At 35.9% G+C, this 27,292-nt stretch overlaps 1 protein-coding gene across 1 annotated transcript in view; it reads right to left on the reverse strand.

Annotated features, from left to right (window-relative positions):
- The window catches only part of SEMA3E (semaphorin 3E), a 124,990-nt gene that overhangs the window by 41,539 nt on the left and 56,159 nt on the right, over positions 1-27,292 (reverse strand). Inside the window, exons 2-4 of the mRNA XM_066318759.1 lie at positions 18,756-18,916; positions 11,172-11,231; positions 6,448-6,567 (exon numbers count right to left, since the gene is read on the reverse strand). Coding sequence (XP_066174856.1) covers positions 6,448-6,567; positions 11,172-11,231; positions 18,756-18,916 — 341 coding nt within the window. The remainder of the gene's footprint in view (positions 1-6,447; positions 6,568-11,171; positions 11,232-18,755; positions 18,917-27,292) is intronic.

Raw genomic sequence — 27,292 nt, forward strand, 5'->3', positions numbered from 1 at the left:
GATTTCTCATTGAGTTGTCGTGCCAAGAACTCAGCACTTGAGTCCATGAAAGAGGAATCTCAAGAAGAGGTGGAGCAGTGACCTTGCCTGTACACACACCATGGAACAGCATGTGTGATTCTAATGTCTGCACTTCCAGAAGATGTGAAAATACTGCAGAGAGTTCACAGGAAGGACACAAATAAGATTGAAGAATCCTGGTGATAGGAGGTTTAAGGAGCTATATTTATTCAGCTTATCAAAAAAAAAAAAGTGAAGAGGTGGCTTGATCTTTGTGCATAGGTACTTACATGAGGAAAAGATGTGGAAAAGATAGTGGGAGACTTTTCAACTTTGCTATCAAAGATATATCAAGGTTGAACAACAGGAAGCTGAAGTTAGAAAAATTGAGTAAGTGGCTATTTCCTAACACTAAAAGAAATCAAATATTAGAACAGCTAATATTTTGGCCAGAGAAACAGTGGTGTTACCCCTTTTTCCCTTTTGCAGCACAGCACCTTTGTTGTTTGCTGTGACCACATATGTTGTCTTCACCCAATTAATTTTCCATCTGAGTTAGGTACCATAACCTCTGCAGAAATGTATCATATTCAGCTTCCAGAACATGAAATGCTTTAATCTAAATGAAGTGTATGGATATTTTGGTTCAATTTGACAGTCTGTGGTGTGGTCGTACAGACCAGAGGACATAAATGAACCCCTCTGGTAAAAGATTTTATGACATGTGTTGCCCACTTGGCAGAAGTTCATATCTGTTTGGTGGATGGTGCTCCAAATGTTGGATTTTCACCCATGCAGAAGGACACTGTGTCTCCAAGCAAATATTTTCAGGGCAAAAAATTATCACACATTCTATCTAATGATGAACCGACCAACTCCCACTTCTATTTGGTCAGTGAAACCAGATGTTCCTCTTCCTTAATCCTCTGAAAACAGTGTGGAGATGAGGTAATAGGAACAAGAATGGAGAGGGAGCAATTTGGCAGATCATTGCTTGTTTTGATTACAAATTTACGTCAGAAACAACTTTATTATTATAAAATAATAGATAAAAATATGTTTACAATTTTTGCTTCTCAACAAAGCTGGAAGAATGATGACATTACCACCTGCTGGTCAAGGGCAGGGAATTATGTCATGTCAAAGTTAAGCTGAGGTATGACTGTCACATTCTCTCGGGACTTCCATGTGAATTTACCCTAGTTTGTTAAAGCAAGAGCTAAGGAGCTCATCTTGCCTACCTTTGGTTGGTGTAGAAGGGATAAACAGAAAGCTTATTGCACAATGGAACCTTGTCTTGGTTTTGCATTGAATCACAGAATGTAAAGAATGTAAAGAAAAAAAAATGTAAAAAAAAGAAGTGTCCTTCCCAAACTCAACAAAATATTAAAGGTCATGTAGATTAGAAAGAACTTGACTGAACTGTCTTCCAAGCAAAAAAAAAAAAAAAAAAAAAAAAAGCACCTGCTGCTTACTAAAGGCAAGTGCTCTCTAACAGGACTAAAGACCTAGAATTTAGAGCTGGTCTTCCCTGATAAGCAGAATCTCACTTGGCTAATTGAGTAGCAAATAACATAACAAGGAATACATCAGATTAGGAACACCTAGAGGAGAATCCCCAGAACCACCAGTGCATTTTGTGGAAAAGGTGGCTTAGTCCATCAGCCTTCTGAAGTGGAGAAATACAGCTGTAGGCAGTTTACTGAGTTAAATGAGGCACTGAAAATGGCACCTTGCCAGCTCCATGTACACATTAAAAATTTACAGCTTGTTCTGGAGGAAAAATTCTTCATGCATTGCTCTTTCCCATAAATTTATTTCCCTCAACAGGTTTTGTCATGCAGAGATGCCTTCCTTTCCAGGAATCAGCTCTATCTTGTCCCCATGTAGCCTGCAAAAACTTGGGATATTATTTCTGCATATTGTTTTCTTTTGGAATTTCTACCAATTTTGCAGATCCTATGGAGAGAGGCAGAGTAATTTTTTAGCTGCACTTGGTGAAACTCCCACATGCACTTGTTACAGGTGCTTTGTGAATAATGAATAAGGCAATCTGGATCATTGAAAGGCCTCCAGAGCACCCTTACAACCTGTTGTTCTACTGAACAGATAACTCACAAAGATAAAATCATTACCTGACTGCAGATAGAGCCTTTGATTTATCTAAGGTTCACTAAAACACACCCAAGGTGTTTTGAGGTCTACAGAACAGTGCTGGAGTATTCAGCAGCTAGATGTGGTAAATCGTGGACTGAGACAAAAAGCACTTCCTCCAGCATCTGCCACATGCTGCCAAAACTAAGAAGTTTAAATAAATGCAAAAGGAAGATACTAAATGCAGGCGCTTCCCTCCTTGTCTGCCCCACCCTGCCTTGTTGGCATCAAAGTTAACAAGAGAAGCAAATGTCAATCTGGTGAGAATCGAAGCAAAATAGGATTTTTTTTCTGAACTTTTCTTCATCTTCTACATCAGGGACTGAAGACTTATCTCAGATTTTCTCTCACAGTGTACATGGGAATGCATATGCATTTCCTCATGAGAAATTTGGGGTTCAGGGTCTCTGACTCTTGTTTTCTTCAGGAAAAATAATGTTTACTTTAATGAATTCACCTTAATTTCTGGATGAAATACAAAAGAAAGTGGAAGAACCCAATCTTTTCTGACCTGCACTAATTTTTGACATTTACAAGCATTTAATGAAGTCAGAGATAATGAACTAACTTACTGGCTGGCATTTAACTTGCTCATGTTTTCTTGGACAAGACTTTGTAATATGTTCTGTTGCAAACACCAGTAGTTCTTCTGTCTGCAAAGTCAGCACTCCTATTTTTCCTAATTTGTAACTTATTTCTAAATGGCAGAAAAACATTGGGTATGTTGCTGAAATGTTTAAATTTGAAAAGCAACATTGATCAGAGTCAAAGTAATTAGAAACAGAAAAAGATAAAAAGCTGCTGTCAGTGACTATACTTATATATTTTTAGAAATAAAATAATTCACAAATGTTTTATTAAACTGAACAGCCTGGAATTCCAAAGTGAAATCAATTAAACCAATATTGGAATAGAAATGGAGTAAACCATTTTATATTTAATCTTTCAAATGGATATATAGTGTATAATAGAATTTATAAGTAATTTGATTTAGGAAAATATATTTGGTTATACTCTGGTGGTACAACACAAGTTTGATGTAGACTTAAATAAAACCAGTATTTATTTCTTGTTGGTTTATATGATCAGGATACTATGAAAAAAATGCATGGTAAAATTAAATTTCTATAACCATGGAAAGCACAAAGAGGCTTTAATGTATCATAGCAGAATGTGCATGTGAAAGATTTCAAAGCACGTTTCAATCATTACATAGTAAGATTAATACTTTCTACAGAGACTGGTTGGGAATGGACATTATTGCTGTGTTTTTCAAGAACATTGAATGTTCTATTTTTAAGGAAGTTCCAAGGTAAAATGATCTGCCAATTAGACAATCAAATTCTGCCTATTTTTGGAAATCTCCTTTTGGCTTCATGGTTTGTTGACAAGAGCTCAGTGCTCAGCTCAAACCTGGTTTCGACATGAAAAGATGAATTTGTGGTTGTGTAAGTATGTAAGAACTTACACAGGAGGCAGAATTCTTCTTTTCACAAACTGCACTGCACCTCGCAAACCCATGCTCAATCAGGGTGTGGTACAGCATGCTTGTGATCATAGCCTTGGGAAACTTTCATTTTCAAAGGAAAACCAGCAATGCTTCATTTTCTTACCAAATGGCTATTCAGAAATGAATGACCATGTAAACATTTATTGGAAGCCAACTACAAAATAAATGTCCCTGCAACATAGGACTAGTGATCACCAAAATCCAGAGCCTTATCTGAATGTTAGGTTCCAACAGGTTCCTCTTTGGCCTGCTCAGTAAAAGGGAAGAGACAATGTTGCAAAAGGTACATTCCTGCTATTTTGCCATGTGCTTAAATGCCTCTCCAAAATCATCTTTAGTTTACATTTATATACCCTATATCACTTAAGAACCCTGCAGTTTTTACTGAGGGTCACATTCTCCCTACTCCATCAGCATTATTGAAACTTCTAGTTGAGGTCCCTGACCACAGAGCAAGTATTTTTCTATGCTGATACTGGTGATTCATAGTTCCATATGGATATGTGCATGTGCCTTCATATGCTGTATTAGTTATGTATCTGGATACACAGAAGTTTGTCATAAAGGGCTCACTCTTTCCTATATCCCACACCTTACACCTCAACATGTCTTAGAAGTGTCATTGTTAAAATATTTATGAGCCTCAAACATACCTCGTGCTACTCAGCTATGAGGAGGTGTAAAGAGTCATATTTTAGTATGAAATATAGTCATACTATCAACTATAGTCATACTATAGTTCATACTGTCAAAATACAGTAATATTTTAAATACTGTTTCATTTGCTACTGTCCTTTCCATGACAGTCAGACAGTAAGAAAATAGCCAGAGAGATGAGGTGGAAGAAATAGGGGACTGTAATCAGATGTTTATAGAAGAGGATATTCTGACCAGATAGATAGCAGAGACTGAACTGCATTTTTCTACAGAAGGATCTTGTCCTTTCACATCCTGCAGTTACACCATGTCCTCATCACTCAAAGAAAGCAAGATTACAATTTTCCCACTCAACCACATACCATGTGTTATTTTTAACCTACCATATAAATGGCACCTGTCTTTTTTAATCCTGATGCTCAGCTTTTCAGATAACAGGAAACAGTATAGCTACTTATTAGTGTAGAAAATTTATTTCCTGTTGGTATACACAACCAAAAAAAGAGGAAATTTTCCCATGAATTCAGCATGGATAAAATTTTAGAACCTCAGTGTGACAAGGGAGAATAATAAACAAAAATAAGGGAAGGAAGGACAGTGACAGATAAGGGGATGATCATGGGCCACACAGTCTTATATATATGTATCTTGTTTCCCATTTTTTGTTTGACTGCCTTCTATTTTTATTAGTCAGTTGTTTATGCTTTCTAAAATAGTGTTCCTACATACACAGTCATTGCTTCCTTCAAACTCTGTTGGGAAGCCTGACCCGAGGTTTGTGAGAGGAGCAAAGAACACATGCAAATTTGCCTTATTTTAACATTGCATATTATCTAGCTCCTTCCTTAATTTCAGGCAACAGTGTTTTTCTGCAATTCATACAACTCTGAATCTAAGTGCTGTGCTGGAGTCCCAGCTTCTGAGATGCTTCTCATTTTGACAGCAGTTGGAGGTGCACAGCATGGATTGAATCCTTGGAGATTGCTTCTGGTGATGTTGTTCTCGTTTGGTTTGTCAAAAGGATGCATCATTACTCAGAGAAGATTAATGAAAAAAGCTTGCCTAAAGTAAATCCCTTAGCTGATTTCTATGAGTACACTGTAAAAAACTTTATGTATGAAATTAATATTTATTCAAACCAAGAGTTCCTGGCCATAGAGGAAAGCAAGAATTCTCTTGGATGGTGCTGTAGCATCAGCTCCATGACAAATGCTCAGCTCCACCATCCTGTGAACCAACTAAACAAAACCATTGAACAGTGACCCTTCCTGACACCTGCCAGTGAAAAGCAATCTTATCTTTGGGTTATAAATCATCTCCATATATTAAGTCCCACCTCACGAAGTGTGTTTCCAATAATCCCTTGTTCAGTTTCTAAAGCTGTCATCATGTGTGCCTTCAGCAACCTAGATTTGATGTCCAAAGAGTTTTACACGCTAATTGAAAATGAGAGGTTGGTACTTCTGCTGAGTCTTTAAACCTGTTCTGATAGAACTGGGACAGAAATGATCCCAAATTCTGAGATATCCAGACAATTTGTATTTTTGCATAGGAAATATATTCAAAATATCGACAATATATTTTTCTTATTGCTATCTGCAGTACAATTTTACTCAGCTGTAAGCATGTAAGGATTGAGGAACTTACATGCACTTGCTGAACAAGACCAATATAAAGAAGCTGAACTTACCAAAGATTTTTTAAAAATCCCATCTCCCAATCAACTAACACATATATTGATATATAATGTATTATTTAATGTTTTAAAAATCAACAAAAAGCAATAACAAAGAAACCAAACCCGCAGAGATTTAGCCAAATCTCCCTCCCAAAATTTAATATTTTTCTTAAGAATTACTGTATCAACTTGTCTAGTAAAAAACACACCAAAAAACCCAAGATGAAAAGTCTTTGAATTCTTTGCATAATTCTCCATAATATACTTTCAAATGTTAGTGAGTTCCTCTGTTCACAAACTGAATTATAGTCCAGTATTACATTTCATCAGGAAAAATATCTATCATATGAGAACTGTGAACAATTGAACTTAAATATTTATTTTTAACGACAGAGGCTTTGCTGGAATGTATAGCCAAAGAGTCACTCCTGTAAAGCAAATTTCTTACCTCTGATGGATGTCCAGCTCTTACAAAAGTACAAAGTGGATCAAAAGCTCCTGTTCCACAAGCCAGAAGATGGGTCCTGTTGTATCGGTGAAGGACACGGATGTAATTTGCACATTCATCCTAGTTTATGTAAAAAATAAACATATTAGCTTTTAAATTATTATTTTTTTATAATCGTATGTGCCCATAGGTGATGTTCTAATATTGAATCTTTCTATTCTATTTCACTTCATGTTATTAACTTTGTGCCATCAGTTTCATGGGTGGGCATTTTTACATTAAAAACAAGTTTAGAGCACTGATTGATCATGTTTTATTTTAGATTCTTAACCAGTTAGCAGTTACTAAATTATAAAAGCATGTTTTTGTGCTTCTTTAGTCTTGGAAATAGTCTGCAAATCTGAATAGGTCTTTACTACACATTAATGGATACATAAGATATAGACATGCTTCAGAGCATGAGATGTGAATGGTCAGCAAATAGCTCCTCTCTAGAGTAAATAAACTTCATCTCATGAAAAATATAATTTTTAGTTGCAGCATTAATTTATTGTATAATTAATTTAAACCAATATTTTTTATATTGTATCAACACATACTTTGTCTGTTTCCACTGTTTAAACCCCTTTGAAGAAGAAATATTCTTTTCCCCCAGGGCAGTACTTTGGGACTCATTAGTGTATTTGCAGCTTCATAAATATTACAATTAAAACATTTTCAAACATCCCTTTGAGATGAGGGGTCATTATTCCTGTGCTAAACTAGAAATAGAGACAGTGAGATAAAAGTATCCCTTGATTTTGGGACACCTGGGATTCCTGGGATTTGGTTTTCAGTCTAGATTTTGGCTTTTTGCAATGGTTTCTAGGAGAAAAATTACTGTCCATTTCATTTCATTGCTCAATATTTCTTCAACTTAAAACCCTGAGCTTTAAGAGTCACATCAAGTTTAAGACATTTAAAATGGAATTAATCTGAGCTAACTTTAGCTCTTCTGGCATTTAGACATGTAATTTATGCAATTCTCCCAGGCTTTTTCAATAGTCAGTGAAGTAGGCCAGACATCTCCAAAAGGCAATTAATACCATCCTGAAATGAACATGTGAAACAGAGTGGAAGAATTTCCTTTTTTGAAAATTTCCAGTTCTTCACTGATGACTATGCTCATTTCTGGACTGCTGTATTTGTGTGAGAACAATCCTGGGTCTTATTATCAACTGCATTAACTTCACATCAAAAAGGAGTCTGCAGGGGATTCATGAGCAGAATTCAACACTTGCAAATCCACATTAGGTTCATCTTTTTTCTTTCTTCAAATCCTTGAATTCAATGTAAGTCTTCCAAATGCTCAAGCAAATAAAAAAGGAAAGAAATCTCCCCTGCTACCTGATTCTCCTTAACTGTTCATCGTCAAGATATATCCTGCCAATTCATAGAAGTAACCTACACATGATGTAATCTGCTGTGTAGTTAAATATTATGAATATACAAAGGGTAAACCAACCTTTTAGTATCTTAAGGAGATAAAACCCTAAATTCTGACAAATTGAGATAATGGGTTGAAATCAATGGCATGTGATCCTCCTTGTATGGGTCAGCACTCCATGACAGAGGTGTCTTCTTTTTAGGTTCATTTCCCAAATGTTTGCAGGATGGTGGTAGCGAAATGCTATTCCATATGTATTATATGATTCCAAAAGTTTTTGAATAGATGCTTTACTGGGTGCTGATGCTGTTACTGCTTCTCCCTTTCCTCCAAGTATGACCTTCCTGACTTACTCCCTCTGTTCTCAGTGGTGGTCTGCTCTTTACTCCACTGTTTCTGTTTTTTATCCATATACACCTTCAGCTCTTGATCTTTGTGCCAAAATCATTTTAGCAATTTAAGATTTTTTTTTTTAAATGGGAAAGATCTACCCTTTCTTTCTCCTGCATCTCTTTGTAGGAATGCCTGAAAAATTCTGCAAAAAAAAAAACCCTAGGATGTGAAAATACCAAACATAGAAAGAAACAAATTCCAAATGTCTAGACTTGATCATTTATTAACAGATGACAAAAGGTGCTTTTCTGGGAAGTGTCAGGAAAAAAGGCATTACTGATAATTATTAATGAACTATATACATAGCAGGGAAGAGATGCATCACCCAAGGGGATACTAAATAAGACTTCTTCATACTATATCAATTAATTAAATACTTGGGTACAGGATGCTACATAGATATATTAATAGATCTGTGGAATTTTATTCATCCAGAACTTCTCTGTGTGGAGGAGTGAGGCATCTCTACAGACCTTGATTTCTACATCTGAATGATTTCCAATTCTGATAAAGTAATTCAGAGTAATTGAAAACTCTCACACCACAGGCTAACAGGTGTGATTCCTGGCACACTGGATGACAGCTGAAGGACTTTTTTTCCCTTCCTTTCACTTGAATCAGAAAAGCATGGCTTATTTTAAGAGTATGCATGTGTTGTTAAGACAAGCCTTTTTTAACTGTCTTATTAATTCTGTTACAAGCTGTGAAACTGTTTATGACTACAATACTTGCATTTTACTGCTACAACATGAACTGATAACTTTTTAAGGTTATACAAGCTTGTAAAAGCAGCCTGTTCTTTTATATAGAAAGAGGCAGCAAAGTACATGTGAAGTATTTCAATGTTAAGAACTTACTATACCATTATCAATTCTACTTAATAATTATGCCTTGAGTAACAGATCTTTTGCAAAGGAAAATTAAAAAAAAAACAAACCAGCATGGAATAAGCAAAATGTTTGAAATAGAACAAGATTTTTCTACAGTTTGTAGTCAATATTAAGAAATTAATACTGACAAAGGGTTGATTTTGAGACATTATGATATTAATTCAATATTGGCTTATGGCTACAAAAAATGATGATGAAAAGAAAGTAGGAAGGTTTTTTATTCTAATTTAGATTTCTTTCAGGTTGAGTAATTCATCTACTGAATACTGAGCATGGTGATGAAAATTATTAAAGTTTTCCTGGTATTAATTAGTGTTTTAGTGTTACTGGTTCACATAGTCCATATAGAATTAAGTCTTAAGTGAGGATCAGAATATTGTTTGGCATTACAATATTTCCAGCTTTTAAAATCTTAATTTATTTTTTTAAGACTCTGCTTCTAGAATTTTGTGATTATTTAAAAGGTGGGATTTTTTTTGTTTGTTTGTTTTTGTTTGTTTTTGTTTTTGTTTTTTGTTTTGTTTTGGGTTTTTTTGTTTTTTGTTTTTTCCCTGTAAAAGCAGTAGTTAGACCAAACCTTCACGGTTCAGGGAAATGTGAGAAACACATGAAGCTCTTTAAATGACCACATTCATACAACACAAATTTGAGGATTTATAATAACAAACTGAATTGCAAAAATGTTTTGAGTTTTAGAGAAACATGAGTCTGACTGGGCTACCTTTGCTTTAAACAACAGTACCTATTTCTGGGTTTATTTAACAAAACAAATATTGTCAGAGTATCAGAAAACACTTAGTGGTAAAAGAAGGATTTCTTTCTAGAGCTTTAACTAACAACAGCTTATGCTGAGAGGTAGTGCCAAATAAAGGCCAAATAATTTAGGTTTGGGATTCACTGGGATTCAAAGATCAGCCATTGTAGAAAACCACCATTTTCAACCAAAGCCACATAAAATTATCCAGGATATAAAAGTAAACTGAAAAACTACAATAAGCTCTTAAGAATCTTCAAAAACTATCAGTTCTAGGCTAGGTGAATGGGAAGAGCTGGGATATTATTATTATTATTATTATTATTATTATTAATATTAATATTACTACTTTCCAAACTAGTTCCAGTGCCTTAATGTGGACAGTTCTCAAGCTTTCATTTCAGAAGAAATAGATTCCTAAGTTACTGGGAATGTGTCAGTTTTTGTCAAGGCTCTTTACTGTGTTTCTGGACAAAGCCTGTACGTCCCCTTCTGTGTCCTACTTTCCTGTCACTGTTGCTATAAAACTATCATAATTTTCAGATCCTCTGGTTCACTGTGAGCTCTCTCAGCTGTGGGATTTATTAGTTGTACTCTCTGTGTGTTTACGAGGTACAGATAATGAGCTTGGTGCACTGCAAAATTAAAGAGTGCTCTCCTCCAGAAGAACTTTCATCCTGTGATGCCAATGATACCAGCTGCTGTGTGTCAGTGAGATTTCAGGTCTTTTCCCAGGAACTGATAACAGTCAGGACACTGAATCACAAGAACAGAACACTTCTGACGTTCATTAAAACAGAATATTTTTATTAATAGAACAAAACTGATAGGACAATATAAATTACAGTGTATTTTATAATTATTAATATCTTAACTGCTTTTTCTAATGTATTCTAGAGAATATGAATTTTAAAGATAAATTGGGATGTGAATATGGAGAAGATAATCCATGTACACGAAAAGAAAAGGATATAGAAATGGAATAGGAGAATTATTAAGGTACCTTTTTGATAGTACCAGAATAAGAATTAGAAGAAAGTTCAGATGATCAAAAGTGTTCATTGCCTTTTTAGGAACTGGTTTGAAGAGCAATTAAGCTAATAATTTAATGTGTTCACAGTAGTTACATGTTTTTAATCTGCAACACTTAACATTATATCTGTGCTTCAATCTCTCTTAAGTTAGGGATGCCTGAATCCTTGTTTTGGACCAACCACTGGTATAATTAAAGTATATTTGATCTGTAATTAGTGATACTTACAGCATCTCTTCCTTTAATTATGCATTCTTCTGCCTGCAGAGGTGTACTAGGCCAATGGATCTGAGAAAAAAAAAATTAATTAGCAGTCTGGCAATAATTATTGGCAATCCATCTTTTCCACTATTTCTCATGTGAAAGTTCTCAGATCATGTACAAAATAATAGAACAGCCCAAGCTGGAAGGTACCTCAAAAGATCATCTGATCCATCCTTTGGTGGGAATGGGAGCCTAGATGAGACTATCTAACACTCTGTTCTAGACATCTTTAAACCTCCAGTGGCAGAAACTCCACCTGTCCCTGGCTCCTTGTGAAGGGAGACCCTCATTCCTCTTTGAGATGCCATTTAAATATTTAAGTACTGGAATACTGTGATGAGTTTCCCCTGAGCCTTGCTTCCCCTGGGAGAAAAGACCTCCAGCCTCTCCTTTTTTGGAGCATAACTGTCTTGATTAGGGTAGCACAGCAAACTTAGTAGTTAACAGAATTGAAAGGAAGTCAATGTATAGAACATGTTATATAAATTCAGTAGAAACATCTATGTTAAATTGTCAGTGATTTTCAACACAGTTATTAATTTTGAACTACTGATTTCCTGCTTGAGGTGACATTTAGGAAAGAAAATTTTTTTACAGTGAAGTTAATAAGGGTCAGCAATTAACCTTATGGGAATAGGAGCAGCCTTTCACAGGCAGTTACCAGAAGTGAAGACAAATTAAACAAGTGAGTTTTTCTTCAGCAGCCTACTGTATAACATTTATGTTTCACCTCAGATGCATGATTTGTTTGGATGAAAACAATCTCAAACAATGACTGATCACGCTGGAATGATTATTTAATTTCTTACAATATTTAAATGTGAAAACAAAAACATGTTTGCGTCAGTGATATCAAGCTTGGCTGAAACCAAGTAAATATCAAAAAACTGATGTCATCATTAAGACATTTTTGTCAATATTCCAATCACAAAATTATTTTCAGTCTGGAAAACATTTCAAAATTAAATTCTTTTGCTAGTTTTGTTAGTTGAACTATCTTAGTTTTCTTGAAATAATTTTAATCTAAGAAAATGATAAATTATTAGAAAACCTGATTGCAAGATAAGTGAAGATAAATTATGAATCCTAGATGCCTATGGCTTGAAAGTAAAAGACACGATTATCCTTAATATCTTCATTAACGACTTGGACATGGAAATCAAAGGAATACTAAGTAAATTTGTCAACGGCAATAAAATGGGAGGAGCTGTTGACTCTCTTGAGGGCCAAGGCACTGCAGAAAGACCAGGACAGATCAGAGGGCTGGGCAATCACCAACTGTATAAAGTTTAACAAGGGTAAGTGCATTCTGCACCTGGGACAGTGCAACCCCAGTTCCGTGTATGGATCAGGGAATGGGAGCCTAGAGCCTAGAGCTTCAGAAAAGGACCTGGGGGTCCTGGTCAGTGACAAGCTGATTTTGAGTCAGCAGTGCCCTGGCAGTGTTTAGGTGTCACGCCATCTAAATCCAAGTTAACCAGAACATCTGTTTTCAGTCAGACAGTCTTATAGTCATCTATGAGTGATCAAAAATTACTCTCATCTGTCTCCACACTGCTGCTGTATGGTCTGGAGAGGTACCTGGGCTCTGCTGAGCTCCCATGAAGGCACTCATCCAGTCATCCTGGTCAGAGTATTCCTGGTTCATTCATTGCAAACTCAGAGTCCACTGGCGTTTGTTTCAGTCACTGGTCAGGAACTGAATGAAGCTTGGGTTAAACTTGTTAACCCAAAAAGCCTAGAAGTTAGTGATCTCTAAGACCTCTTGAGGCTATAAGTATGAAGCCACAGCTCTCACTTTCCCGAAGACATGTTCTAACTAGCAGGCTAAAATAAGAGCTTTTACCCACACCAGGTGTAGGTGGCTGTTAGGAATGGAGAAACCAAAGAGGGAATAAAACACTTGACTCTGTAACCTGATACTAAATACACTATGTGTAGGTAATTATTTTTGTATTTGGAGACTTAGTCCCAGCACTGCTGAAAATACTTTGTATGTACATTTTCTACTTAAGATATATTGAATTAAATACATATACAGAATTAAGAGAAAAAAGCAGTAAGAGAAAAAAGGTAAACTAATGCTCCTAATTGTCTGGATTGTCAAAAAACAGCTGCAGTGGAGCTTGGTCCTTGGCACAAAAAAATAGACTAAACCGTGAAATTGCAGAATGGTTTGGGTTGTAAGAGGTCCTTAAAGACCAACTAATGTAACCATCTACTGTAGTCAGGGACACCTTTCACTAGATAATGTTGCTCAAAGCCCATCCAGCCTGACCTTGAACAGTTCCAGGTATCGAGCATTCACAGCTTCTGTGAGAAAACTGTTCCTGGGTCTCACCACTTTGATAGTTAAAAAATTCTTCCTAGTATCTAATCTAAATCTACAGACTTTTATTTTAAAACCTCTGTCTCTTGTCCTGTCACCACAGGCCCTGAGTAAACTCTCTGACTTTCCTCTAAGGCTCCTCTTCAAATTGAAACTCCAGCATAATGTTTCCCTAGAGTTTTCTCTTCTTCAGGCTCAACCTCAATTCTCTCAGCCTGTCTTGATAGGAGAGATGTTCCAGCCCTCTGACCATTTTCGTGGCCCTCCTCAGGACCTGCACTATCAGGTCACATCTTTTGTACACAAAGTTGGACACAATACTCCAGCTGGGGGCTCAAAGGAGAGGAGTGGAAGGGCAACTCAGAGGTTGTGCAGCAGTGCAGGAATCGACCTTAGATGCTCATAATAAATTGCTGACTTCTAAGGCAAGACCATGTTCATTGTCTGAAGTATATGGGTCTCAATTATAACTCTAGTAATAGATAGATGTCTCCTGAAAAAGTTTTCTCTATCCAGAAATTTTTTTTAAACTCATAATTCTTGCAAGGCTCTTCCATTTTAACATAAATAAGTATTAAGATTTTAATCTCTTCAAGAGTATTTTGGAATTAAGAGTAAAAAAATCACTGCTTGTCAGATATCATACCAAATTTCAAATTAGCACAAAATAGGATGTGCTTGCACTGCACAAAAATCCAAGCACTAATCAGCTGCAATTTTTGTCTTTAACCTGCCACGAATTACTTTTCCTGATGTTTATGTTTTATAGGTGTGAAAATTACCAACCTTAATTTTTAATTGGTTCTCTGCTGGGATTACAATCATTTGGCAAGGAATCAGTAAGTATTTTGGGAAATCTTCCTGCTAGACTGTACTAGCATCACACTGGGATACATTCCACTGGGCTACAGTCTTGACATAATTATTGGCTTGAACATAATTTTTCACTACTTGAGATTACTGTGAATTAAATTTTTAAACTGCTTGTTTAGTGATGTTTTCTCCTACTGTACCACAGTATTATCATCCTTGAAACCTGGATGATGTAATTTTAGCACTGTAAGGGGTAAAGCACAGTAGTTAAAAGATATTTTTAAATATATTCATCCTGTGAAAAAATGGAGTTGTAAAGCAGTACCGATAGGGGGGAAACTTTAATTGGAGCTGGAATGCTAATTAGCGTCTCCAAACATCCTTTCCATTTAGACACTAGCCTTGAAGAACAGGACAGTATCTACACTGAAAACTAATTTAAAGAAATTATATGAGCTTTATAGCACTTCAGGCCAAAATAGACTACTGTGTGCTCTAGTCTGAACTCCAACGTGTGACAGGGCAATTAAGGAATTCATCCAACCTGTCCCCGGTTTAAGTCAATAAATAGTGCTTAATTAACAGCTAACTTGTGTTTGGCTGAAGCACAAATTCTTTAAAAATATCTGCTGATGACTGGATATTGTATATATTTATCAACAAATACATGGCCACCTTCCCTCTTAGAAGGTTATTCCAATGGATAATCAAACTCACTAAATTGTGTGCTTCTTATTTCAGTTTGTATTAGTGTACTTTCCTAGACATAATTCAAAGAAGACAAAAGTAAGCCCTGCTCTTGCAGACTTGCGTTCAGCCAGCTTTGGAGTGGAAGTAGAGCTGCACTAGAGGCAAGATATATGATGAGGTCTCTATAATTTATTACAACAGAGATATAAAACCAAATCTGGAGCCATCTCACACTAGGTGAGAAACAGCACAATTGAAATCTGCCTGCACTAGCCCATTTACAGAAGTGGGAAGGTTTCTATTCAGACTCAGATCTTCCAAAGGCCCTTGAAGCAGAAGCTTTCTGTAAGGAATTTGCAGGCAAACAGTAAAAGCAGTTTATTTTCACTCCCACAAGAGACTAAAAGGGGGAACAAAGGTCCCCCTTCTCTATGAGCTGTTTGACCAGTGGTGATGAGCTACTGGCACTGGCTCAAGTTTGCTGTTAACAAAGATTCTCACTGGCACCACGTACAATGAAATGCAATGTTTTTAAAAATAAATTTGGCACCAGATACCAAAGAAAGTTCTCTATCAGTCTGTTAGATCAGTACAAGCCTTTAAGGCTCTGGACCAAATCTCAAATACGAGTAAGGTTTTATTCCAAAGATGGTGTAGAAGAGAATGAGCTCCTAGAGAAAGCAAAGGTTAAGTGGAATGTGCCCACAAAGCTTTGGCTTTACACAAGGTTTTGAGTGCTTATATGGCTCTAATTCTCTGTAAACACTGATACTCAAATTTCATATTCTTCCTCTTTCTTGCTACTCTTAGTGTTAGAGCACTCATCACATGGAAAAGAAACTTCTAAGTAACTGTTTCAAAACCTTATAGCATTATGTGTTAAATACTCTAAACAAGAATATAGTAGACTCTGGATGTATTAAATGAGAGACACAAGTAGCAAAGTAGGCAAAGGACATATATTTTGACAAATAGAGAAGTGAGTCTTTCCCCATCCAAGGTACATGGAAGGTTTTTTTCCACAGTTGAGAGCTCAACCCAAATATCTGGATTTCCCCACCAATGCAAGAATGACAGCAGTATTTTTTTTTCTGAAGGTTTTTTTTTTCCCCACTTTTTAGGTATTTTTTAATGTATATGAAAATCACAAAGATAGAATGTGTTTAAAATAATTTGGTAGAGATATACATAATCAGCCATTAGCTTACATGAGAAAGCTACAATCTACCCTTCAGAGTGTATTTGAAAGCTGAACAGAGTTGAACCTGATGAAAACATGTAGTCTATTAAATACAGATTTATAGGAGACATACCTCATATGCATCACAAGTTAAGGTTTTTGGAAATGTTGGATTACTTTGGCAATCAACAGGTCTCAATGCAAAAGCACTTTATGTCCACTCAGCATTTAGTTGTTTTCCTTTGGGATAACTTCTAATATGCTGGCTAGAACTGAATTATTTGGTCATTTTACAACAAAAGGCATGAATCTCCAGCTGGGAATGGATTTCAGTTTGGTTTTTAGAAAGCATATTCATGTTCCAAATTGTTGATACAGGGAAGACTATGAATTAAAAGACATAAACTGTTTTCTGGGTCGTAGAAGGTGAAGATCAATACAAATCTGCCCAAAACTTCATGAAACCTTTCTTTTGCAGATAGTGAGTCATCTTGGTTACCAGAGAGAGAATAAAACCCAGGAACTTGCCTGCACTCATATACTTTCAGTGGTTACAACTTCTAGTTCAGATTAATTAAGCTAAACTCTTTAGTCTAAAAGAAAATGTCAAAAACAAACCAAGACACAGTTAAAGACAGATTAATTAAGAACTTTGGTAATAATTAATCAACCACCCTCTCAGCTCCAGGAACTTTCTCTGATGTATCTCAGCAATTAAGGTTTTCTCTAACAGAAATATTTCATTCCACACTTTTGCTGATAGAGCTGTACCATTATCCCACTTTCCATAACTTTCCCTGAACAAAATCTGCACTGAGTGAACACTGAGAAAAAGAGAAAAAGCTCATGATATTTGTGTTCAATGGAGCTAGGTCCCAATGAGATCATGTTTCTAAACATGCCAGGCCAGCTTCATTTATTTCAGTTTCTCATATTTTGCATAAAAAAAGGCAAGGAGAGTTTTCATCAATTTGCCATACTCTACACGGGACTCCAGACAGAGAACATGATTTCAGAGTAAATGGCTGGTATTCCACTTAAAAACAAGAAGGGAAGCAATGAACTTCAAGTGAGTCCAGATGGGACCATGGTGGTTGGACAGAAGCATGAAATGCTCTACCCTGTCATTTTTCCTCACAGACTTGCTGCCAAATGGGGAAGAAGACAGTGGGGACAAAAAGCTTATTTTACAGAAACAAATGCTATTGAAATGTTTTTATATCCCTGAGCTCTAATATCTTGTGACAGGATATTAATAATTTGTATCAAAGTAAAAAGGAATTAACTTATATCTCACTGTCAAGGAACAAGGCTTAGCATGTAACTCTGCTCCTTGAAGAGTTAAATTCTGTTTTGTTTTTTTAAAATACAGATGAATTCTCAAATAGCCTCCCTGAGTAGATTCATATTCCATATCTAGGACTGACATTCCCAAATGTTTATAAAAAGAATAAAGCATATCTGTTCACAGTCGTGGAACATGCTAATTATGCTTAGAGATAAGCATAGATACTTATAATAACGTTGGCCAGAGTGTTGACATAAGAATAGTGATATTCACTTTTTGTAAGAGGGCAGAAAGAAAAGAATTTGAAACATCAGTGGTCAGTGCAGTATAGACATCAACAAAAATATTTATCCCAAGGGATGTTATTTTATTTTACTCACTTTTTATTCTACTTATCAATTTGCAAATAAATGAGAATAGATCAAAACACATTGGGAAAATTTAAAGAAGCAGATAAGGAAAACACTGAAATATTTCAAGACATCATTTATCCACATTCAAAATGGTCGAACAATGCTCCTGCCAGCTTCCCTTGCTACTGCATGTTTCCAATTCTAGCTTCCAAGGGTAGAAGGGAGTAAGGAATCCAAGGCTCACATCAGCTCAGACTCCAGCCTCTCCAGTTGTCAGTTTGCCAATCACTTGTGGTTTCTACAGTGTACTGAGGTCTCTGGTAAGGATTATGATTTGACCCACCTTTCTCCCACAGACCACTGTGGCACCTTCAAATGCCACTTTCAGTCATTATGTAATAGTACCTCTGGCTCAAACCAGTGCAAAATCGAGTTTCTAAAGAAGGTTAAAAAAATAGCTGCAAGGTTTATGCTGCTATTGAAAACTTAGAGTTTACATGCTAATTTTTTTTTTTGTCTTAACATTTTCTCTTCTGAAACTCCCCAAAAATACCAGGGAGATTTTATTCCTCAATAATACAGTGGAGATAAAGAAATCAGATGTCTACAAAAGTGAGGTGCTCTAAACATCTGCAGCCATGCTGAAATTTAGTGAGAAATAGTTATATGACCTCTCTTCATCCAGACTGAGCCTTAGGGGTGAAGGAGGGGGAAAGGGTAATTAGTGTATTTTTCTTAAATATAAATATGGCCTTAGAGTTCGTGCACAAAACACCTACAAATACTCCATTACCTCAGTCATGTAAGCTGTAATAGCCTGTGCTGCATGTTGTGACATGAAGTGACTAATATATATAAAGAAATAAATATATATGTATATGGCTTTTTACTGCACCTCTCGGTAGTTGTCGCTGATTCGATCCAAGCTGAGGGAATACAAGAGGTCTCTTCCTCCCACAAACAGTCGCTCTTGATACTCATCCAGCAGCATTACGTGAAGTCCAAGATATCCAAAGGGGCTACGAAACACTGACGTCCTGTTTAAATCCCAGAGCTCTGAAATGCAATCAGAGTGTTCGTGATAAATACCAAACAGCTTAGATTTCATGGCTTCATCTTCACATTCTCCTGGGGAACTGGGCGAGAAGTTGTGTAGACATTAAAGTGCTAATCATACAATCTTTGAGTAAGAAAGAGACATGAAACACCTGGGAACAATTTTCATACTAGGCCAGTTCTCAAGGAGGTTTGTCTCTGAGTCTTTGCATTCTAATCTTTATGCCTAAGATATGAGATGGGGAGGGATGAAAATCAGTTTTCTAATGGGCATTTTCTGAAAAGGAAAAAGTACTTCTTAGAACAATAACTGAAAATGGGGAAAAATAAGAATAAACTAATGGGAATTAAAAAATAAAAATACTGGAAATTTTTTCTTTGTCTTTCAGGTATGTCAAACTCCAGGTTTACAGTGTGCACACTATTTTTACCTGGGTTTATATTTTGAGGAGGATGGCATTGTGGATTTTAAACCTAGCACTGTGGTCACTCAGTTCACTGAATGTGTTGCCTCTAAATTCAGTGAAATCAGTATGAAATCTGTGAAACACATATGAATAATTTTCCAACACTGATTTTGTCAAGAAATGCAATGGCCTGATATGGGAATCTGAGGTTTAGCTGTACGTGATCCAGGCTTAAGCCAGTTCCATTGAGAAAAGGAAATTCATTCTGGGTAATGTTGCAGAAACTTGGATTCAGGCCTCAGGAAATAAGAGGCAAAACATGGGAATCTCTCTGCACTGTGGTGCAGAGCACAAACTGCCTTGCAGCAAGTCAGAGAGGCTGAAAATCGTTTTTCTGTTGAGAAGCCTCAAAAGGAGTCATTTGAGAGAGTACCCTCAGCCACCCTCCAAAACAACAGAGCTTGGACTGGGGGAGAGCAGCAATGTTCTCCTGTCTGTACTGTGGCAACTTGTTTTATTTTGAAGAAATCACTCTTGGTAAAAGTAACTAAATATGCTTATCCTCACAGCTTTCCATAAGCATAATTTTTTCAGTTGTTTGGATGTGGTCCTGAAGCTGATGTTGGAAGAAGTGGGATTGTTCCTAAGCTAGAGAAGACAAATGAGCCCCCATCCAGTTTGGAGGCTACTGCTCACATGCCACACCAGCAGTTACGTTTATTTGTCCATACTGCACCTTGACAGCAACACAGAAACCACAGCAAATGTTCTGTAAGCAAGAAATTTAATGTTTGAAAAGGGTATGAATTTAATCCAACAAATTGATACAATTTCTATTGATTTTAAATCATTGAGCATATTATCTATGTGATGATAAGTGATTTTAATAATAGAATAAATATGTTTTGCTCCATTTACTAGGTAGGCTGAGTTCAGGTCAAGAAAGAATAAAAGTAACTAGTTTCTGAAAGCTGCTTCCTTAGATGATAAAATTTACATCAAAGGAGTTGTAGTAAAAATTCAGCCTCACATATGACGTCTTTCTTGAGTGATCTTCAAGCAGAATCTATTAAAAATAGTTTTACCTGTGTGTGACTGGCCTCACTTAACAGATGGAAAACTAAGTCACAGAGAGGAACATCATGATGAAAAGAACAAGTGACTTTTTTGTCTAAGTCTTGCATACTAACCAGTGGATAGACACACATTTTTTGACAGTGATACACTCAGCACACAGCTGCACTGCAGTGTGGAAATGGCACTTTCAAAGCTTGCTCTCGCCGAGCAAATGAGCAGATTGCTGTTTTGGAAGAAAATAGCTTGTTTCTGAACAGATTATAAATTAAATGAAAGCAGAGCTAGAAATACAATTTTGATCCCAAATAAAGCCACTTTCCATTTGCAAGAATTTAAATAATTTGATATATTTTATTTTTTAATCAGTCTTGGAGTAAAAAGAATCACATTTTAAATTCTAGTTATATACAAGCAACAAAAAGTTACTGTGGTAGCTTCCCCTGATTTATTTTCATGTTGTCCTGAAGGCAAATTGCTCATATATGAGACAATATTTCTTTACATAGATCAGAGATATGACTCGTGTTCTCATGAACAATTCTCTGCCTGATCATACAAACTGCTCATATAAGACAGTCCTGCAAAGCACACCTGTGAGTCTTATTGTCTTAAATGGAAATTGAGAATACTAAACATCTTTCAAGACAGAACTTGTAAAAAGAGATGTTTCTAAGACTATGTATAGCAAACTACACAGACATGGGGCAGCTGTGGGGGTAGAGACAAGACTAGAAGTGAACTCCACCTCTAAAAGGGCTGAAAAACAGCAAGCAGTCAAGTTGGAGAGTGATTTTGTACTGAATCACAAATGTAGGAGCATTATGTGGATCCTTTGAAAAGTAGTAAAATTTCCACATGTTGTAGGATACATGAGATATTAGGATAGTGCAGGAAAATAGGATGCAGCACCTCCTGAATGCCTGGGGAATGAGTAGTGTATCTGGGAGTCTAAAACAGAACTAGAAGCATGACGTTTCTAGGTGAGTGAATCTCACCATGATGTGGTTTGACACAGGTTCTGAAGTAGCAGAACATAATTTTGTTGTGCTATATCCCTTCAGGAGAGCTGGTTAGCTTCAGTGTAACCCTGCAGGAATGCAGCTGTACTGCTTCTGGACAAGCTGCTGCCTCTACACACAGCACAGCTTTCATGCTCACACAAGTTCTTACTAACTGGTTTGGGTTGGAAGGGACCTTAAAGATCATCTGGTTGCAGCCCCCCTGCTATGGTTTCTCCAAGCCCTGTCCAACCTGACCTTGAACACTCACAGGGATGGAGAATCCACATCTCCTCTGAACATCCCATGCCAGAGTCTCAACACCCTCATATCTAAATCTTTCTAACATCTAATCTCAACCTATGCTCTTACAGCTTAGCGCCATTACCACTTGTTCTATCACCACGTCCTTGTGAAACATTCCTCTCCGCACTGTTGTAGCTGCTTTAGATACTGAAAGCTGCTATAAGGTCTTCCTAAAGTTTTCTTTTCTCCAGGCTGAACAGTCCCAGCTCTCTCAGCCTGTCTTTATACTGTCCTCTGTCTTTGTACCAGTCCTCTGATCATCTTTGTGGCCTCTGGATTTGCTGCATACAGATCCACATCCTTCTTATGTGGGGGGCCCCAGAGATGGACACACAGATCTCTGTACTTTGCAGTGCTGAGTTGCACTTGGTCATTGAAATCACAGCACAACTAGGGGTGAGGCACTTTGGTTCCAAGTTTTAAGCAAATTGCCCCAAAATCTACCTTTGGTTGCCTTGAAGAAGCTTATGCTCACAAGGGTCACTTTGTACATTCAGATTCCTTGAGGTGTCAAGAGCTGTACTCCTGGTCATGATGATACCCTTTAACTAAAAGATCAACTCGTAGACAATTGAAATTCTAGACAATTATGCTCTAAACTTGAGCATAACCCAAAAAGAGGTTGTTCCTCTACCTAATACTAGGATTTAATGTCCACACTTATGCTGGGCACATCTAGAACACTTACAAGGAGCAAGTGCAGTTTTCTTCAACAACTTGGCCAGAGAAAAAATAGTGCTACCTAACATTTGTAAAATATTCTAATGGCTGAATCGATCACCTGAGGAATAGCAGACATGAGGTCAATTTCCATTTCTAAATTGATTGAAACTCAGATTTTTTCTCCTTCTGTAAAGAGATTTAATCACAAGTTATTAGCTACTAGATTGGTAGGGAAGGATGAATGTTTTCTCCATTTCCTGCTGAAGCTGTGCAACAAAATATTTAAATATTAAAAATTTAATACTTAAAGAACTATACAAACAGTTCCAGCACTTGGGCTAAAAATCCTTGGCTTCTCCTTCACTTGGGTGTGACTAAGGATTTCAGTCAAGCAGAACCCTTCCTTTTACTGAGTTTCTATAAATTTCTGTGACAAAAAAACCAAACAAAAATAATGTACTTTTTCTGTAAAGATCTTGCATAAAGAAGCAAAAAGCCAGAGACACAGAGGATGAATTATTCAGGGTGAATACATTGCTGGTACTCAGCACACAGGAAAAAAAAAAGAAAAAAGAAAAAAGACCTTTCCTACTCTTATCTTTTGGTAAAAACAAATCTTTTGGAGTAGTGATCCATAAATTTGAGAAAATGTTACCTCTTGTGCTATAGTGCTTTGCCATTTCAATCTAAAGACTCAAGACCATAACTAAACCCACACCACTGCAGTACAAACAGCATTTTACTCAACAAAGGAAAGACTGTTTCAATATTTACATACTCCTCTATGGCACTTCACTTTACCTGTGAAAGCTTTAAAGCAAGTTTGGACTGCTGAATTACACTTCATAAGAGAACAAATCTTATTTCTTTCTGCTTTAAAAGCTGAGAACAGACCTGATGGTTTGCTATCTGTCTGAAAGAGTTGGCTGGCAAATATTCAGACTGATCTTGCTTAACACATTATCTCTTACAGCAGATCTGCTTTGGTGAGAACATTAATACTGTATCTTCTTTTATAAAATGGATTCTATTGCACATTGGTCTAACAGTGGTAATTATATTCCTAATAGGCAATTTCTTGGATATTTTAATGAGCAGTATACAATTCTAACTTCGAAGATTATTTTAGAACAGTCATTTCTTCCATTAGGAAAAAAAAATTGGAATTGTATTTTTTATTTCAGTTGGTTTTTTAAATATTAAAGGTTGATAACCTAAATATGCTTAGAAAATTAAATGCAAAAAACTCAATGCTGCTCCCCAGCAACCAAACTGTAGTGACATTTTGTTTATAACACTTTCTCAGAATTTAAGCATGTTTTGAGTAATATATATAACTTTGGACCTTGAATATAGACAAGTATCACTGCAAATTTTTAGTCTTTTTTATTTTTCTCAGGGAGTTACAAAGCTGCTGTTGCTCTGCTCTGCTCTTCATAGAATTACATCATCACAACTGCACAAGTCTATTGCCTTTGCCCTTTTTTGCCCTCATAAAAATCTTTGGCTCCCCTTTTAAATTCTTCAGAAATATAGTCTCACCTCCCACTCTATTTCATGCTGCAGATCATTCTTCTGGCAGAGATGTTTTCCAGATGCAGGGCACTGACAAATGAGTCCGCACATGGTGGATGTTTCAGTGCTGCTTTACAGGAAGAGTTAATGGCTGGGGTTGCCTTCTGTCCCCATCAATAATGTAAAAGGCCACTGATATAAAATCTAGGTAATGTGAGCACCTGAATGACATCCTATGTTTCAAATTATTGGCACAGTCCTGGAATAAAGACACTGCAGTGGAACAAGTCTTACGAGAGCTTAATGGACCTTATGTAATTTTAATTAATTTAGCTTTTTATTACCTTGCTGACAAGTGATAACAAAATCTGTTTACATGTGACAAGAAAGAGACAGAAACAAAAAATGAGGGAAAATAAAAAGAGATATAGAGGAGATCCTGAAATATCTGTCACACAGTTTACAAACTACAGGTCAATTGTAAGACCAGGCAATATATGTATCTTCTGTTTTAAAACACTGGTACTTTAAGGCAAATGTTTATTTGAGGAGACTCTAAAGACTCATCCATCACAAGGACAAAAAATATAAACTTAAAAGTGGTCGAATCTTTTTGACAAGGTTAAGACCTCTAACTGGAAATATTCTATATAAAATTAGTAGCAGGAGGCAGAAGATTTCTTCCCAGGGAAAAAAAAATAGAGAGTAAAATTCACCTAAACACCCTGTTCTGCTGAATATTCGATTAACACTTTTTACTTTCCTGTGCTTACAGTCTTCAGTCAAATATAACTCTGTAAAAATAATTATAGAGTCATAACAGTGACTGGAAGGTAATGGAAAGTTACATTAAGTCAGGTCAAATGGCAAGGAACTGAACTGATTGGGAAGTAGAAAAGGAGACAGTTAACCGGCCAGAGGTGGCCAAAGTAAATCCTTCTGCACGAGATTTGGTAGTAAAATCTGAGCTAAGAACTGCAATAGCAGAATTAATTACAAATAGTAAAGTAATTAAAAAAATCCAGGGTAATAGTTATGCTGAAAGATACCACTATAATTTTAAAACATTGTTCTTAAGGTACTTTAGTGTTTTGTTGGGAGAAGATGAATCAGTAGGAGATAGGTTTAAAAGTCTGTGAGGGAGACTGAAGTATGAGCCTTCATTGCTTGAGGTTTTATCTATGTGGCTGCCAGGCAGATGCCTCAGAAACTTGGCAGGGTAGGAGACAGAAAGCAAACTCCAGTAACAACAAGCAAAAACCCATTAGTCCATAACTACTTTCATATGATTTAACCTCTGCTCTTAACAGCAGGTGAGTTTGGCTGATGAGCTTTATTTGGAGAATGTAATTGGCTTCATGAAGGGAACTGGTGCAGCAAAGCCCATGAAAAATTTTGCTTCTCTTCCTCTAAACATTCTGGATTTAGTGATGAAGTTTAAACTATAGTCAAAACTTCGAACAAAATCTTTCCCTGTCACACTGTCCAAATTACAGAGGCAAAAGTTTCTGAAATTAAAAGGTGCAGTTTGGGGAGACAAGAATAGTTTCAATCTGTATGCAAGACAAAACACTCTCCTGGCTTTTTTTCCCCCTAAGAGTATTGGAAAAACCTTAAACTGGAATATATAATAAATCTTAGGAAATATTTTTGTTTCTTATAATTCTACTCAGATAATGACAGAAAATAGCCTGTATTGTTTGAATGTCCTTAACACAGCTAATCATGATAATTCAAATCCTTATCCTTGATTTTTCCATTTCAAACTATTATATGTCCCATATATACCGTGATATATGTGTATTCTGTCACATCTAGAAAATACTTAGTTTTTCTTCCCTGATGGAAAAATAGCATATTCAGCTAGCAGGACTGTATCTGTTTGGTTTTAGTCATTAAACAACAGAAATGTAACCATTACAAAAATACCAGGGTTTATACTGTTAGTATATCACATAACAATAAAAATATATATGCTTACACAGTATTTTATAATATTTTTAGTTCTTCCTGGAAATTTCTGTGGTGTACATGAAGTGTAATCACACACCATCTTCCTACAAGCTGGGTTTACAATAATTTTAAATATATTTCTAGATTTATATGCTGGTCCAATAAAAAAAAATCTCATATTCAATTTAATGTTACTAATTCTTGAAAAGAAATTAAGTTCACTGTAGTAAAAACCTGATATTTCTGAGTTTTAATCATACCTACCTAGAAATGATGGATGATTTACAAATTGTTTTAGAAGAGAACCTCTTTGTAATTCAAATGAAAGCAGTTACAGAATATGCTAAACAGTCATGTATGTTGAAGGGATATTTGCTTTCTGACACTAACACATTTGGCCCTACCAATTTCTGGATCTTAATGGTTTTTATCACAGCAGTAAGATAGTATGGTTTCTCATAGAAGGTCTCATCTGCCACTTTTCTCAATTAAGTTCATTAATTTTGACCTAGGTAATCACGCCAATAGATTAAATACATGTGGAACAGTATTGGGAAAATAATTTTCCTTCTGTATTTTATCTGAACCTGAGAAACAACTGATAGAGAATCAACTCAGAATGAGAAGAAATTTTTATCATTTCAATATTAAACTACTACATAAATGATGTCTACCATTAATTATGCTTTTAATGATAGTATTTAGTTTTCAACAATAACAACAATTTAAAATATTTTGAATTAAGCTTATTATATTTTTTCCATCTCTACTTCAAGTCAGAGGGTTATTGCTTGGAGAGTTGTAAAGAAATATATTGTTACATTTTTACAGTATTAGATAGCAAATTTTGGCACTCATTCAAACAAATTTCTATGGTAAATTGACATACTCATTAGACCATTATACTCTACTATCAAAATAATTGTTTAGCTTACCAGTGGGATTTTTTCTTGGAAAAGGTACATGCATCCCCAAAATGCTATCTGACAACACAGTTCAGATACCTGGTTGTGACAGAAAATATCAAACAATTGCTTACACAGAACGACATAACACTGGGGCTGTTATGAACTCCCAGATCTCAGTGACTTGCATAATGTGGCTGCCTAGAACTTTCTAAACTTCAAATCCTAATGATCTTTTTTATGATTTACTTTTAATGATTTACTTTTAGTAAAGTAAAATAAATGATTTTAGTAAAGTAAAATAAATGATTTTAGTAAAGTAAAATAAATGATTTACTTTTAGTAAAGCATTTAAGGTGATGATATCACATGATAACATTGTAGATAATAAATATCTTTATCAATATTATAAATTTCTTTCTGAATGGTAGATTGTATGATAGAAAGCTTCAGAAATGTGTTTTTCTATTAAAACATTCCAGGAGAAATATAAATTGGAATTTTTTACTGTGCAGTTATTCCAGTCTATGGAAGACACAAGCATCCATGAAA

This window comes from Sylvia atricapilla, chromosome 5 (assembly GCF_009819655.1).
Source record: "Sylvia atricapilla isolate bSylAtr1 chromosome 5, bSylAtr1.pri, whole genome shotgun sequence".
Lineage (NCBI taxonomy): Eukaryota > Metazoa > Chordata > Aves > Passeriformes > Sylviidae > Sylvia > Sylvia atricapilla.